The sequence below is a fragment of the Benincasa hispida genome, chromosome 10 (assembly GCF_027475165.1).
Source record: "Benincasa hispida cultivar pf3 chromosome 10, pf3_genome.v1.1, whole genome shotgun sequence".
Classification (NCBI taxonomy): domain Eukaryota; kingdom Viridiplantae; phylum Streptophyta; class Magnoliopsida; order Cucurbitales; family Cucurbitaceae; genus Benincasa; species Benincasa hispida.
This window is the reverse complement of record NC_143487.1, coordinates 26,915,375-26,930,381: the sequence shown is the minus strand read 5'-3', so window position 1 is coordinate 26,930,381 and position 15,007 is coordinate 26,915,375. Positions and strand designations below refer to the sequence as shown.

Genomic DNA, 15,007 nt, shown 5'->3' with positions numbered 1-15,007 from the left:
CAGCATAGAGCCTCACGATGAGTTTCTCATGAATGTGAGACTTAATTAGACAGAGTTATTCTCAGACATGTAGACCCTAGGAAAGACATCATAGTTGGTGCTTCTAGAGTAAAGCAGTTTTCCATTGACTAGATTTGTTATGGTACATATCTTCAGATGATGCATTATATAGTATGACCAGTTTCTTCACTGCACATATGAAGTTTTCCCAGTGACATGGTAGGCTCAGATATATGTTTTTAGTATATAATACTTTCTTAACTTCATGGCCGTTTTCACAGTTCTCAGCTCTAACGTGTAGAAGTGTTGCTGATTTTCAACATCTTAAGTTTCAAAGTTATTTATGGAAGGGGTTGTTACACCTCTTTTGGTACTAGTTTTAGTTATTTCTTTCGGGATTCACCAGTTTGTGTTTCTTTCACGATTCACCAGTTTTGTGTTTCCTTTGGGATTCACCCGTTTGTGTTTCCTTCGGGATTCACCAGCTTGTGTTTCCTTCGGGATTCACCAGTTTTGTGTTTCCTTCGGGATTCACCAGTTTTGTGTTTCCTCCGGGATTCACCAGTTTTGTGTTTCCTTCAGGATTCACCAGTTTTGTGTTTCCTCCGGGATTCACTAGTTTTGTGGGCATACTTAACTACAATAGGATAGGACTTAGTCTCTTGTCTATTTCATGTATTTATGTGCCATATGCGGGTATCTAGAGGACATAGATGCCTAGCCTGACCTCAGTCGTGGAGCTACTTACTGAGTATTTCATACTCATTCTTTCTTATGTTGATGTTTCAGGAAAAGGTAAAGATGTACCGGCGATGGTGTAGCGGAATTCGTGATCGTATCACTGGGACTAGACCTTTTCACTTCCGCATTTTGAAATATGTTATTTGGTTTTACTGTTTATAATTTATTACTAAGGATTATTTCTTTTATATGTCTTTGATTAGCCTTTAAGAATTTTGGGTACCCTATTAACTGTTTTAACAATTGCATTTAATAAACATCTTTTGAACTTCTCTTATTTAATTAGCATTTATTTCAAATAACTAAGCGTCGTTTTTAAATTCTGTGCATGCATTTATTTTAGTAACGGTCTTACCTAAGTCCTAGGGGGTCGGGTCGTTATATACACACTCAGTGGGTTATGTGTATACGAAAGACATGTATGCATAACCATGTGTACGTAAGAGATACATATCCAATAGGTTATGTATATACGAAAGAGATGTATGCATAACTATGTGTACGAAAGAGGTACACGACCCTACATTCATAGAGAGAACATGGTGTATACGTAAGAGGTGCACTCTAGGGGAAAGGAAAAAAGAGTGAGCCATGTAAGGGAAATCTTCAAGTCCCACTAGTAGAGAGTTTCAGTTCATGTTGCATTTATTGGACATAAATGTTTATGCTAACTCTGGTAGTGGGGTTACTTACTGAGTACATGTTTCTGGTAAAGGTAGGGACACACCGGCGAATGACAAGCGAAATCCATGATCAAGCCACTGGGACAAGTTTTATACTTTCGCTCATGATGTTTAGATTTCTTTCATGTTTTTCAACCTTCAGTCTTGATGTTTGAACTTACTGTTTAGTATTCATTTCCAATCTTTTACAATTTTCTAGACTCATTAATTTCTAATTACGATTTATGGGTACCCTGTTATTTGACTTTTCTTTTTATTTAATTTTAATGAAAATCCTTTATTTAACTTTATTTATCTAGCATTTATTTCGTTATGAAAATGTGTCATTTTAAATTCTATGCATGCATATGTATAGTAACGGCCTACCTCGAGTCCTAGGGAGTCAGGTCATTACAAATGACATGTTATCAGTGATAGAAGCTATCAATAATATTGATAACATGTTATTTGATAGTAAAACGGAATGACAGAAGTTATCTCTGATAGTGTGTTATCATTGACAGAAGCTATAATTGATAACTGTGATATAAGTAATATCGGTGATATCAGTAATAAAACATAGGTAATATCTATATATCGATGATGTCAATGATATAAAAGTCAATTCCATTTTATGAAAGTCTATCATTGATAGTCACTGCTAAAAGTTATCAGTGATAGCCACCGATTGAAACTATCAATGATAGTCATAACTATCTATATCAGTGATATGACTTAAGTATATATCAATGAAATGAATGAATTAATGATATTTGATATGACTTAGGTAAATATTAGAGATAGTAACTTATACTATTAATAGACTTCTATCACTTATAGCTTTGAATGTTATCTTAGAAAGATGATAGTTTCCTTTCAAAAGTTGATAACTACTCATAAAAGTCTATCATTGAACCGATAACCTTAGGTGTTAATATTTTAAATTTGATTCCAATTGATCAAAGTATATCAATGATAGCCATTGAAAATTGATAGCAAATTGAAAGGTGATATTTCAAATGTTACTATTTTAAGGTTGTATTAATATTTCTCAAATTGAAAGTTATCACCATAGTAGCTATCAGTGATAACAACTAATAGTCGTTACCGATAGTTTTTATCAGTTATAATTTTTAATTTGAGAAAATCGGAAGAAGAAACGTGAAATGGTGGGTTGATGTGGGTTTTTTAGTCATTTACTTATATTCCTATCATCGATAACTGATATTAGTGATATTTGGCACTAATTTTGTGTCATATCCCTAATATGCATATCCTTATTCTACATTTTTTACTTTTTTGGTTCTGACTATTATTTATGCAACTAGTCGTTTGGTTTTTTATTTTTTTAAATTAAGTATATAGTCACTACTTTCACCTCTAAATTTCGTCCTTAATTATTTACATTTTACCAATAGTTTAATAAACCAAACCAAAATTTAAAAAATAGCTTTTAAAAAGTTTTTTTTTTTTTTTGTTTTTAGAATTTGGCTAAGAATTCAATCATTGTATTTGATAAAAATGTAGATTATCATAAGAAATAGAAAGAATATAGGCTTGATTTTTAAAATAAAAAATAAAAAACGAAATGATTATCAAACACATATGCATGTATTTTTTTTATCCACATACCCACGTAATTTTATTGCCTAAATCATCACCTATTCACGTAGTTTTTTTTTATGGCCACATATCCATTTCATTATAAATGCTTAAATAATCATTTATTCACGTTGTTTTTTTATATCCACATACACACGTTGTTTTTATATATCCACATACTCACGTTATTGTAAATGCATAAATAATCACCTAATCACATAGGTTTTTATACTCATTGTTCGCACGAGATTTCAAGAGAAATTTATTTTGTAGAACTTGAACTTTGTATTTGTATTAATTTTGTAGAAAGTGGGTGCAATCTCTAATACATAATATTTTGATGCTTTTAAAATAAATTATAGTATTTAAGCTAGTTGATCTCGGCCTTTGGGCTTGTTTTATCTTCTTGGATGATCGGCCTTTAGGCTTGATGATTTTCTTGGACGATGGGCCTTTGGGCTTGTTGATCTTCTTAGACGATCGACCTTTGGGCTTGATATCTTCTTGGACGATTGGCCTTTAGGCTTGTTGATTTTCTTGGACGATGGACCTTTGGGCTTGTTGATCTTCTTAGACGATCGACCTTTGGGCTTGATATCTTCTTGGACAATCAGCCTTTGGGCTTGTTGATCTTTTTGGACGATCGGCCTTTGGGCTTGGTTGGCCTTGTTGATCTTCTTGGAGGATTAGTGTTCGCAAGAGGCTTCTGGGGAAACTTGTTTCATGGAGTTGAACTTGGAGTTGATGTTGATGTTAATTTGATGCGATGTAGTTTGATAGTGCTTGATCCTCTAATTCTCTCTCGACTGAATATGTACGTTGATGTATAGAAACGGGGCGTGTGGATGTTCTTGAGTTTCGAGTATTGGAAGAATACTTGTATCTTCAAATGACTTCAATATTCAAGAGTGTTCAGAATGTTTGTATTTTCAAAGGACTTTAGCCTTCAGAATGCTTGTATTTTCAAAGGACTTTTAGTCATCAAGTGTGCTCAGCTTCAGGAGTCAAAGAATCTTCTGATTGTAGAGAATTCCCTCTAAGCTCTATGGAATGCGAAATTGTTCACCTTTTGAAATGAGAAGAGTATCTCTATCTATAGGGCTCTCTGATGGGCTCCATGGACTTGAACCTGGTTAGCCCATGGGTTTGGGCTTGGTTGGTCCATGGGTCTGGCCTTTAGACCCAATTAATTGGATTTGGGTCTGATTTGACATTTGGGTTAAATTCAATCTATTTTTTTTTAGCAAAGTTGAATTTTAACCCAAATAATAGTATAAATTGAGCCAAATTAATCTTATATGATTCGACGGTCATGATGAAACCACGTGGTGTCATTGGACTTTGTCTTCAACTTCTATTCAAAACACATGTTCACTCCTAATTGGTCCGATGATTTGGAATTTGGTCATTAATTTAGTAAATGATGTGGCAATTTGTGATTGGTCCAAAATTTCTCCTTCAACACCCACATATGCATGTAATTGTAACTGCTTAAATAATCACCTATACACGTCATGTCTTTTTCACATTTATATAAACAATACTTCTTTTTCAAGAAAAAGAAACTAATACTTAGCAAAATGTTACCATGGAGATTAAATTGTAAAAGAATACTAACTAGAGAAGCGACATAATGAAAATTATAAAATTATCATTTGTAGAAAACAATCCAAAAAAGAAGAAAAAGCGAAAAATAATTTGAAGTCCATAGGTATTTCCATTTTCAGATATGAAGCTTTATAATCAAAATTCTACGGATTTTTCTAATGCTAATTGACAAATTTAGAGTGTTGGTATTTAATTTAAAAAATAAGTTATTTTGGAAAAAAATTTGAGTGTTCGGTAATCATTCAAAATAGCTTTTGAAATGTATTTTTAATAATTTTGTTAAAAATATTTAAATAAAAATGAATTTGTTTTTTCTTAAATCAATCCAAATGGACCCTTAATCAATTTGTAACAATTTTATTCTTAAACTTTCTTATAATTTGTATCGATTTTATTCTTAAACTTTCTTACAATATTTGAAACTTATTCAAATATTTTAATCCAAAAATATATTATACAAAAATAAATAAACATATGATTTTATTAAACCTAAAATTGAAATATTCTAAATTTATTATGCTCTATAAATTTGAAGATTAATTAGATAAAAACTACTCGTTCCTTAAAATTTTAATCTAACTTCTTTTATAAAATAGAAAAAGATTCATCTTATATAGCTTAAAATACCGTTGTGATACTTATAATTTGAATTTTTTTTAATTTTAATCTATATACTTTCAAATAACTCTTAAATTCAGTTTTGACGGTTGGCTTATTGTTTGATATTTTATAAAAAGATTTGTTATCAATTAACATATTTACTATCAATTTAAAAAACATATATTTGTATATTATATTTTCCTTTATAAAAAATTATTATTATAATTTAACTAATTTCAATATAAACTAACTCTCTAAACTAAGTTTAAGATTTATTGAAAGTATAGAAAGATTAAAATTCAACTATCTTCAAAACTCATAACTGAAAAAATGATTTTCATACTTATATACAATATTTAAAATATCAATATTGGCAGCAATATCAAAGTCTTAATTTTACGGAAATTTCAATAGAAATATTGGTAAAATTTCAATTTTGATGAATATTACATCAAAAATTCAAAAAATAAATTTAAATAAATTTATAAATATTTTATAATTTTTAAATAAACTAATATATCTAACCATTTTATATTTATATAAATGATATTTTGGTTTCGTGGATTTTTTTAATTTTCCATCGTTTATTTATTCAGTCGGTGTTCTGCACCACAATTGCACGGTTCATTCAGCAACCGAGAAGCCCTCAAGAAACAGACCACAAATTTGGGATTAAGTTGCCGCTTTTATTACTCTTTAACCTAATTTTGTTTTCAGAGAAGAAAAACACCGGTTTCAGCGATTTTCAGGGGAAATCGGAGACGATGGAATCGAAAAAAGTGGCGATAATCGGAGCCGGAATAAGCGGATTAGCTGCCTGCAAATTCACTTTATCCAAAGGATTTACTCCGATTGTGTTCGAGGCCAGAGGCGACATTGGCGGCGTTTGGACCGAGACGCTCCAGACGACGGCGCTGCAGACGCGGAAAGACATGTTCCAGTTCTCCGATTACCCTTGGCCGAAATCTGTGACTGAAGCATTTCCGAGATATAATCAAGTTCTCGATTACCTCAGATCTTACGCTGAACATTTCGGATTGTTGAAGCATATCAGATTAAACTCCAGAGTTCTTAGTATCGATTGTGAAGGCTGCTCTGATGAGGAGATTGAAGGTTGGAGTTTTTGGGGCGGCTCCGGCGACGCTTTCGCTGAAGGGCGTAAATGGAGGCTCAATATCGTTGATGCTCGAACTAATGTTCCGGTCGAGGTGAGTTTACCATTTCCTTTCTCACTGCCTCCGCATAATAAAAATCCTCTCTCTCCGTTCCTTTCCTTAATCACATACTTTCCTTTTTAGAAATTATTTCAAATGAAAAAACTGAAAAAAAAAATATATATATATTTATTATTAGATATTAGTTTATTATTGTCTATCAACATCTATTATTAATAATTTTCAATTTTGATATATTTTATAAATATTTTAATTTATTTTTCTATATTTAAAAATTCTCCATTTTTCTATCAATTATTTTTTTAAAAAAATACACAATTATCGCATGATAATTTTTTAGAATAATAAATAGATTGAATTTGACTATTTTTTAATTTAAAAATCTTTCCGACTATAGGTAATACTCTAAACTTTTAATTATAAAATCTATATTAGTATTGAAATTGAACCTTAAAATTTATATAAAAAATAGTGATAGAAATTAGACTACAAATCAAAATTATATAATAAATACAATTTGTACGATTATATACATTTGAGATCACAAGAACAATTGATAGATTGCTCAGATACTTGATTGATTTCTATAGAAAAAAAATGTAATATTAAAAAAAATGTCACGTGGTCTTGCGTGCAAAAAAGTTTTTTTTTCCCTATTTTTTCACTTGAATTAAACGTAGATGTTTTTAACCTACTTTTTAACTTTCAAAATATGTTATACAACTTTTAACCTTTTGAATTATTAGTTGATGTTTTAATTATATCTAATAGTTATTACACTTTAACATATATCCAAAAGTATTTAAATTTTAATTTTTTGTCTAATATATCACTAAATTTTTAATTTTTGTTAAATAAATTTGTGCATTTTGAAAAATATTGAATACCTCAACAACCTATTTAGCAAAATTATTTCCCCACCCACACTCATTTATGACCTATTTATAAACTTATTGAATATTATACCTATTTAAATTGAATCATGTGTCACTCAATTTAAATTCAATAAATTTGTAAATTAAAAAAGAATTGAATAGATCAATGATCTATTTTACACAAAATTTAAATCTCAATAAATTTCTAATATAAAGTCTCCCAGTCTAGAGATTTATGTTAGAGCTTATTGACTTATTGAACATGAAATTAGAAAGTTAATTAATCTATTACACGTTTTTTAAAAACCAAAAAATATTACAAAAGTAAAAACCTACACACTGATTGTAATCTTGAATGTTTAAACATCTGTTAAGATTGAGTTTATGAGTATCTAAAAATATTATTTTACATTTTAAAAATACTTTGTTTATGAATTTAAGAGTGAATCTAAAGTAGTGCTGAATTTACCTTTAATGGGATAAGTTATTGAGAGATGAAAGTTTTTTCCTAATAAAACAATTGTCTATTTGTGGCAATTTAGCTAATAAGCTTAGTTTAGCTGAAAATGAAAAGTTGATACACCATAGATGTGTGATGTTTACTGCTTTATTTTGTAAAAGAAACAAAAACTATTTGACCGTTTGGGAGTCCAAATCCTGACCAAATCTTATCAACTTTGTCTTTATCACTGCGTTTGATTACAATTATACTTTACAGTAACATAATAAATAAATAAGAAAATAAGAAAAAAAAAGATATTTTACGTCATAATAATAATAATAATAATAATAATTTGCCGCAAAAAATCTGTGGTAGTAATTTTAACTTGGCCCATTATGATAACGTTGTTATTATTGTTGTTTCCGTTTTTCTTTTGTTTCTTTTTAATAATTGAGCCTCTTTTTTTTTGTCCAGAAGTACGAAAATTAATCAATTATATAGAGATATTTTAGGATGTTTTGAAAGAGAAAAATAATCTTGATCCTAAATTTATTAGTTTTTACTTGCACTTCAATTTTTAGAAAGTGAAAGTTTTTCTCTAAATATTGTTTTTAACAAATTTTTTTCTCGTGTTCAATTAATTATGAAACGTAAGTAGAATATGAAATTGATGAAACTTTAAGAAAAATGATATTAGCCTTGAATCTATGTTGAAGTTTATGAATTTTGATAAAGTTATTCAATGGTTAACTTGTGTAGCAGTCTAAATTATTTTTGTGTCAAACTTTGTTTTGTTGAAATTAATAAGTTAAAAAAATTTCTACACGTAAAATAAATTAGTGGATGAATTAGTAAAAATTAAATTGAGGGTAAACTTTTAACTCTTATTTAAGTTTAAGGTTTAATTTGATAATTTTAAAAAAAAATTTAGTGTCTAAATTTAAAAGATCTAACAAGTTTAAGATCAATTTGATATATTTTGTCTTTTTCTTTTTTGTTTTTTATCCAATAATTTTATCCTTTTCTTTTTAATTGATTGTGTCTAAAGAATCTATTAATAGTAAAACTTTGTTTTGTACAAGAACTATTGGTGGTGGGACCTTTTTTTTTTTTTTTTTTTAATTTATTGTCATTATTATTAATTAATAAGTTTATAATGGCCTAAAATGAGTATATTTCAATTGACCTTAAATATGTACCTATATAATTAGATGTATAGTATCATTGTTAAAAAATTATAGATACTTAGTTAACGTAAATAATTAAATGTATAGCAATATTCTTAAAGAAGTGTAAATATAATAAAATCTATCGATAAAACAAATGTGTAGAAATTTTTGAATAGATAAAACAAATCAACAGGAATTTTTATCACTTTTATTTAATATAATGCAATTGCGAGAATGAGTTATCAAACTTCAAATCTTAAGAAGGCTAATTATTGTTGAGTTTAGGCTTGTTTTTGCATGATTTGATATGTATTCTTTTTGGTACAGAAGGGATTCAAACTATAGACTTTCTTAAGCACTAAAAGATACGGTAAGTTGAGCTATATTGAAGTAAGATATAACAAAGATTTTAAATTATGTTTTATCAATTTAAAGCTCAAATATCTTTTTTTTCTAAAATAAAACAACACTAATTAATAATTCAAATCAAATTTAATGTTTTATTGGGTTATATTTATTTTTTTGTGCAGTAAACTGATTCTTGAAAAAATTCCGAACTCTTTAAATTTAGTTCAGAAAATATCATGAGAGAATTATAACTGTTTCAATTAAATTTTTAAATTTTATATTCTTAAATATATGTAAACTAAACTTCTATAATGTTATATTTATACTAATTAAGTCTTATACGATATTTATCCAAATATAATGTAACTAATCACAGTTTAGGATTTAAATTATATTTATTTTAAGATTTTTTTAAAAAAAGTATCAATTAAAATTGGGTTATTGTCAAATATAAGAAAATGAGCCAACTTATTTATAAGTATAGCAAAATGTCATCTTTTATTATTATTATAGATTCATAGAAGTCTATAAATATTTATTACTAACACTGATAAATGGTTATCATGTCTATTACTAATAATAGTAACATTTTATTGTATTTGAAAATATTTTCAACAACCATTTAAGATAATAACCCATTATTAATAGGATTGTTTTCAAAATTTAAAAATAAAGTAAGATAATGGAAATTGTGTATGGATAACCCAAAAATTAGGCTCAAAATGTCGACTGATCGCATTTTTGGGAAAAAAAAAATGCCAAATGACTCTGTTGATGTCACGGATGAGTGAAGTTACAAATTTGTCCTTTCATTTTCTCTTTCTTATTTCTATGGCGTGATTGCCTTTTCTTCTTCAGCTCCGATGCAATTTTCTTCTTCTTTGGTGAATTTTCACCCTTTTGCTTGCTCAACGACCGAGCACGACCTTCGTTCCATGGTTTCGATGATTGTCATCCGTTCATTCTTTAGCAAGATCTGGTCAAAATCGACGAACCTCCTCCAATCGAACCAAAATTGACGACCCTCCTCCATTTTATACCCACATCTCGTCGAAATCAACGATATTTCTCCATTCCATTCTTTAGTAAGAGAGAGACTGAGAGTGAGATCGAGAGAGAGAAGTGCAAGTGAGAGAGGGGAAGAAAACCCATTTTGCAGTGGTGTGTGGCTCTACGGTAGATGTTTGTAGATTGTTCGATAGATGTTCGTTGATTAATTGTCACCGAGAGAGTTGGACTTTTGCATGTGTGTGTGTTTATACTTGAATATGATGTGATCATTTGGTTTTTTAAAAAAATTCAGGTCATTTGACATTTTAGATCAATTTTTGGGTTAGATGTACAAATTTCTCGAAGATAATAGGACCAAGATTTAAATTATATTATTATTATTATTATTATTATTTGATCAATCTAACGCCAAAATAGTATTTTAGTGCCATTGTGAAACTAAAAACCAAACGTTATAGAGCTCACAAGTCACAACAATGGCGGGAATTTGCAGGAGGTGGTGGTAGATTTCGTAGTACTCTGCATCGGCAGATTCAGCGACGTTCCAAACATCCCTGAATACCCTCCCAATGGAGGCCCCGAAGCTTTCAAAGCCGGTAAAGTTCTTCATTCTTTGGAATTTTCCGCCATGGATTTCGACACTGCTTCGAATCTCATCAAGGACAAGCAAGTCACCATCGTCGGTTTCATGAAATCCGGTATCGACCTCGCCATGGAATGCGCCAACGCCAATGGTAATTTCCCCTTTCAATATTTCTCAATTATTCCTCTTTCTCTGATCTCTCAATTTCTTCTTCTTCTTCTTCTTCTTCGTTTCTCCAATTTCTAGGCCCAAAGAAACCCTGCACGGTGCTCCACAGAACCAAGCACTGGAGCATTATTGATTATTATGCATGGGGGATCCCTCTGGCTTTTCTCTACATGAATCGATTCTCCGAGCTTCTGATTCACAAACCTGGCGAGGGTTTCCTTCTCTATCTCATCGCCCTCCTTCTTTCCCCAATTGTAATTATCTTCTTTCTGTCTCTCTATTTTCCTTTCTGTCTTCTGTCTGATTTGAAGTTTTAGGATTTTGTTTTTACAGAGATGGTTGTTCTCTAAGATCGTGGAAACCTACCTTACGAAGAAGCTAGGATTGGCCAAATACGGGATGATTCCGACCCAAAGCTTTCTGCAGGATATCAGCTCGTGTTTATTTGCAATAATGCCTGAGAATTTCTACGACAAAGTGGAGGATGGAAGCATTATCCTTAAGAAATCACAGGGTTTCAGGTTTTGTGAAGAGGGGATCATGATCGAAGGAGAGACCGAACCGATTCGCTCAGATTTGGTCATTTTGGCTACTGGATTCAAAGGTGATCAAAAGCTTAAAGAGATATTTGCTTCCTGTACGTTTCGAGATTACATGACGTTTCACGATTTAGCAGTTCCCATGTACAGGTTAGCCTTTCGATCTTCCTAAAATCTCTAAACCCTTCAACTATTGTATTGCTGTGGAAATTTTCTTGAATTTTTTTTAGTTTAAAGGTTAAATTTGGTTTTCCTGCTGAAACTGAAAGGTTAACATTGATAGAGACTAGTTTAGATTACAGAACTAAAATAAAACAAAGAAGTTTGCATTCTAGAGCAAATGAAATCTTAGTTCCGTGGGTAGATTCATCATAACAAAGGAGACCAACTTGAATCCATCCGTATGTCATTGTATCTAAACTGTAATATTTACAATCAGTTTATGAACAACCTTCCTGCTGTCGAAATTTATCTGTCAAATAGGGGAGAAATGGACTGAAAATATGTCTGTGCATTGAAAACGATGAATTGATTATTTTATATAGGATTTACATTAGCTTCTCATCATTCAGATTCGAGTTGATGGGTATCCATTTCATTTTGTCCATTCCTAATACAAGTTTATGGCCCCATTTAACTTGGATTACGAAATGGCTCATCTTGATTAAATATTCATTCCATAATAATAGGTTTTCATCATGATATTATAATTCGTTTTTTTTTAATATTTATGAATAGTTGAGTCAGTTTACACGCACCTCAACTATTCTCATGAGATAACTATTTGACTTTATTATATTTGATTGTTAAGGTAACTCTTAGTATACTAAATAAGTAGGTTGGCCTCCATGGCTTAAACTCAAAATCCGTTCCCTCTAGGTCTTTCATTATTTACATGTCTCTTGTTGATTACTAAGCTTAATAGTAACTAAGGAGGAAATGACATTATAGGACTTCACCATTGAATCCAAATGATTACTTGTACCGGTTTATTGTTAGGATACCTAATACCAGGAACAAAAGCAACACAAAGTGATATAAATATATTGCAATATCAAGAGAATTATAGCAATAGTCTTTTGAGAAGACTATCTCTCTCCCAAGTCCCATGATGGACCATCACACTAAAATGATCCATTCTTTTCTAAGATCTCTAACACCCCTATATAACCCAAACTACCTCTAGCGAATTACCATTATTTCCTTACTAATATATAACTAACATTTTCCACATATACTCCAAGTTTCGCATTCATCATTATCTTCTAGTTAATAAAAAATTATGACAGATAATACGCAATGGAGATGATCTCATAAGCATTTTTATCTACATTTCCTTCTACTCTAGATTTAGAGCATTTTCTGGTCATCAAACACTATGTATAACTTAGAACTTCCAGTTTCTTCAATGAGTTCATGATCGAGGATTGCAAATTGAAAAATCACATAGCATTTGCAATGTACAAATGTACAGGAAGGCACTGATCAAATTATGATTCAACTCCTATTTTATGATCTTATCATGTTAGAGTTTCGTCTTACCTAGGATTTAATATCTTACAAACATTTTAAAAAACAATACCAGCATCTCATTTAATTCTCCTTCGGTAAACATTGAGTTCTAATGATATTGCATGTTTCAATTTCGTCTCATCTGTCCAGGCAATGCATTCACCCTAGAATCCCACAGCTAGCTGTGATTGGATTTTCAGAAAGCGCTTCAAACTTATACACCTCAGAGATACGGTGTCGATGGTTGGCGGAGTTTATGGACGGCACATTCAAGCTACCGAGCATCAAGGAGATGGAGAAGGACATAGCCAACTGGGAGAAGAGTTTGAAGCTTTACGCGGGGCCTTTCTACAAGCGAGCTTCCATTGCCATTTTGCATATTTGGTACAATGATCAGCTCTGCAAAGACATGGGGTGGAACCCTAGGAGGAAAAAGGGCTTCTTTGCTGACTTGTGTTTGCCTTATGGCCCTTCAGACTATGCCTCACCTTGAAAAGTGGGGGAGAAAAAAAAACTCTGGCCTATTTGCCTATCACAGCTGCATTGCAAAGCTATTTGAACACCTTCCTCCTGTTCTTATGGCTTTTCAACCTGTTTTCTTTTTCCTCTCCACTTATGTAAATTAGTGAGAATAATCACTAAATAAGATATTCTATGTTATTTCTATTTTATCCCTTGTGTTCATGGAATAAACTTGATTAGTACATGATTGCTATTTTAGTTCTAAGTTATAAAGTATGTTGGTTGGAATGTGAATATGTGAATTTAATTAGGTTAAAATACTATTTCGATCCGTGTATTTTGGTGCTCGTTCAATTTTAGGCCACATATTTTTAAATATTTAACTTGTCCTTATACTTTTAACAAATTTTATATTAAGTCCTTGAATTTTTTTAGACAAGAACATAACAAGTAAACAGCCACGATGACTATTCTTGACGCTCCTCATCAAGAATGAGAAGAATGCTCCCTAAAAAAATATCTTGAAATTAATTTTTATTTAAATTATTTAAATAATAATTATAGTTTTCATGAATATGTTTAGGATTTTTATTATGAAAACGCTAAGGATAATAAATTTTTTTAAAAAAATAAATAATAAATTAGTAATAAATACTAAATTTTAGATATATTGAAAATACTGAGATTAAAATTAGACATTTGAAAGTATATGGATTAAGATTCTACAAATTTCAAAATATAGAGACTAAAATCGTGCTTTTAACCCCTTAATAAGATTTTGGAATTTGATAAAGTTTTATGATCAATTCATATGATTGCTTTGTCCATTTTGAGACTAGATTACTTATGGTTGATATTTTTATTGAGTTCTTTTGAGACTAGATTATTTTTGCTCACCGACTTAAGAATCTAAAAGTGACCTTTGGATGTTGTCATGACACTGTTTAACTTGTGTTGGACGCCAAACAACCTAAACGATAATAAATAAATAAAAATAACGAAATTAAACTTTTTTTTTCAAAGGATAATGAAATTAAACTATCTAGTTGTGCTATGTTATAATCAAGTTGCGAAATATCGATATCGATGGAAATATCGAGACTTCAAGATTATAGAAATATCGTTGGAAAGGAAAATTTTATAGAAATTGATGAAAATTATTATAATTACTTCATGAAACTTTGATTGGGGCTAGTTAAATTATAATCGGCCATTTTTAATTACCATTTCTATAAAATAAGACAACATTTACATGTATATTGTAAAATATCTATGTAAATGTCAATGAAAGAGTAAAAGTTTTAAAAAAATGAATTTTTTTTTACAAAATAATATCAATTATTGAAAATTAAGTGCAAAATTAAAGGATATGAAATATTTGCATATAAAATAATTGTAAATTCTTTATTATAAAATAAAGTGGATACAAAAATGAAAAATTGTAGCATTAAACTAACATAATATAATATAATAAGAATAGAAAATCATAATATTAAACATAAGTGAGATA

At 30.1% G+C, this 15,007-nt stretch overlaps 1 protein-coding gene across 1 annotated transcript; it reads left to right on the top strand.

Annotated features, from left to right (window-relative positions):
* Positions 1-5,749: 5,749 nt before the first annotated feature.
* Positions 5,750-13,791, top strand: LOC120088314 (putative flavin-containing monooxygenase 1). The gene is made up of 5 exons (XM_039045528.2): positions 5,750-6,421; positions 10,727-10,967; positions 11,063-11,238; positions 11,318-11,673; positions 13,186-13,791. The coding sequence occupies exons 1-5, from the start codon at positions 5,978-5,980 to the stop codon at positions 13,526-13,528; spliced, it is 1,560 nt and encodes a 519-aa protein (XP_038901456.1). The 5' UTR covers positions 5,750-5,977; the 3' UTR covers positions 13,529-13,791.
* Positions 13,792-15,007: the final 1,216 nt, after the last annotated feature.

Excerpts from the sequence above, each read along its gene's own strand:
- LOC120088314 (XM_039045528.2), top strand. The coding sequence starts at position 5,978 with ATGGAATCGAAAAAAGTGGCGATAATCGGAGCCGGAATAAGCGGATTA. Across the intron at positions 10,968-11,062 it reads GGAATGCGCCAACGCCAATG|GCCCAAAGAAACCCTGCACG; the intron begins GTAATTTCCCCT and ends TCCAATTTCTAG. Across the intron at positions 11,239-11,317 it reads CCCTCCTTCTTTCCCCAATT|AGATGGTTGTTCTCTAAGAT; the intron begins GTAATTATCTTC and ends TTGTTTTTACAG.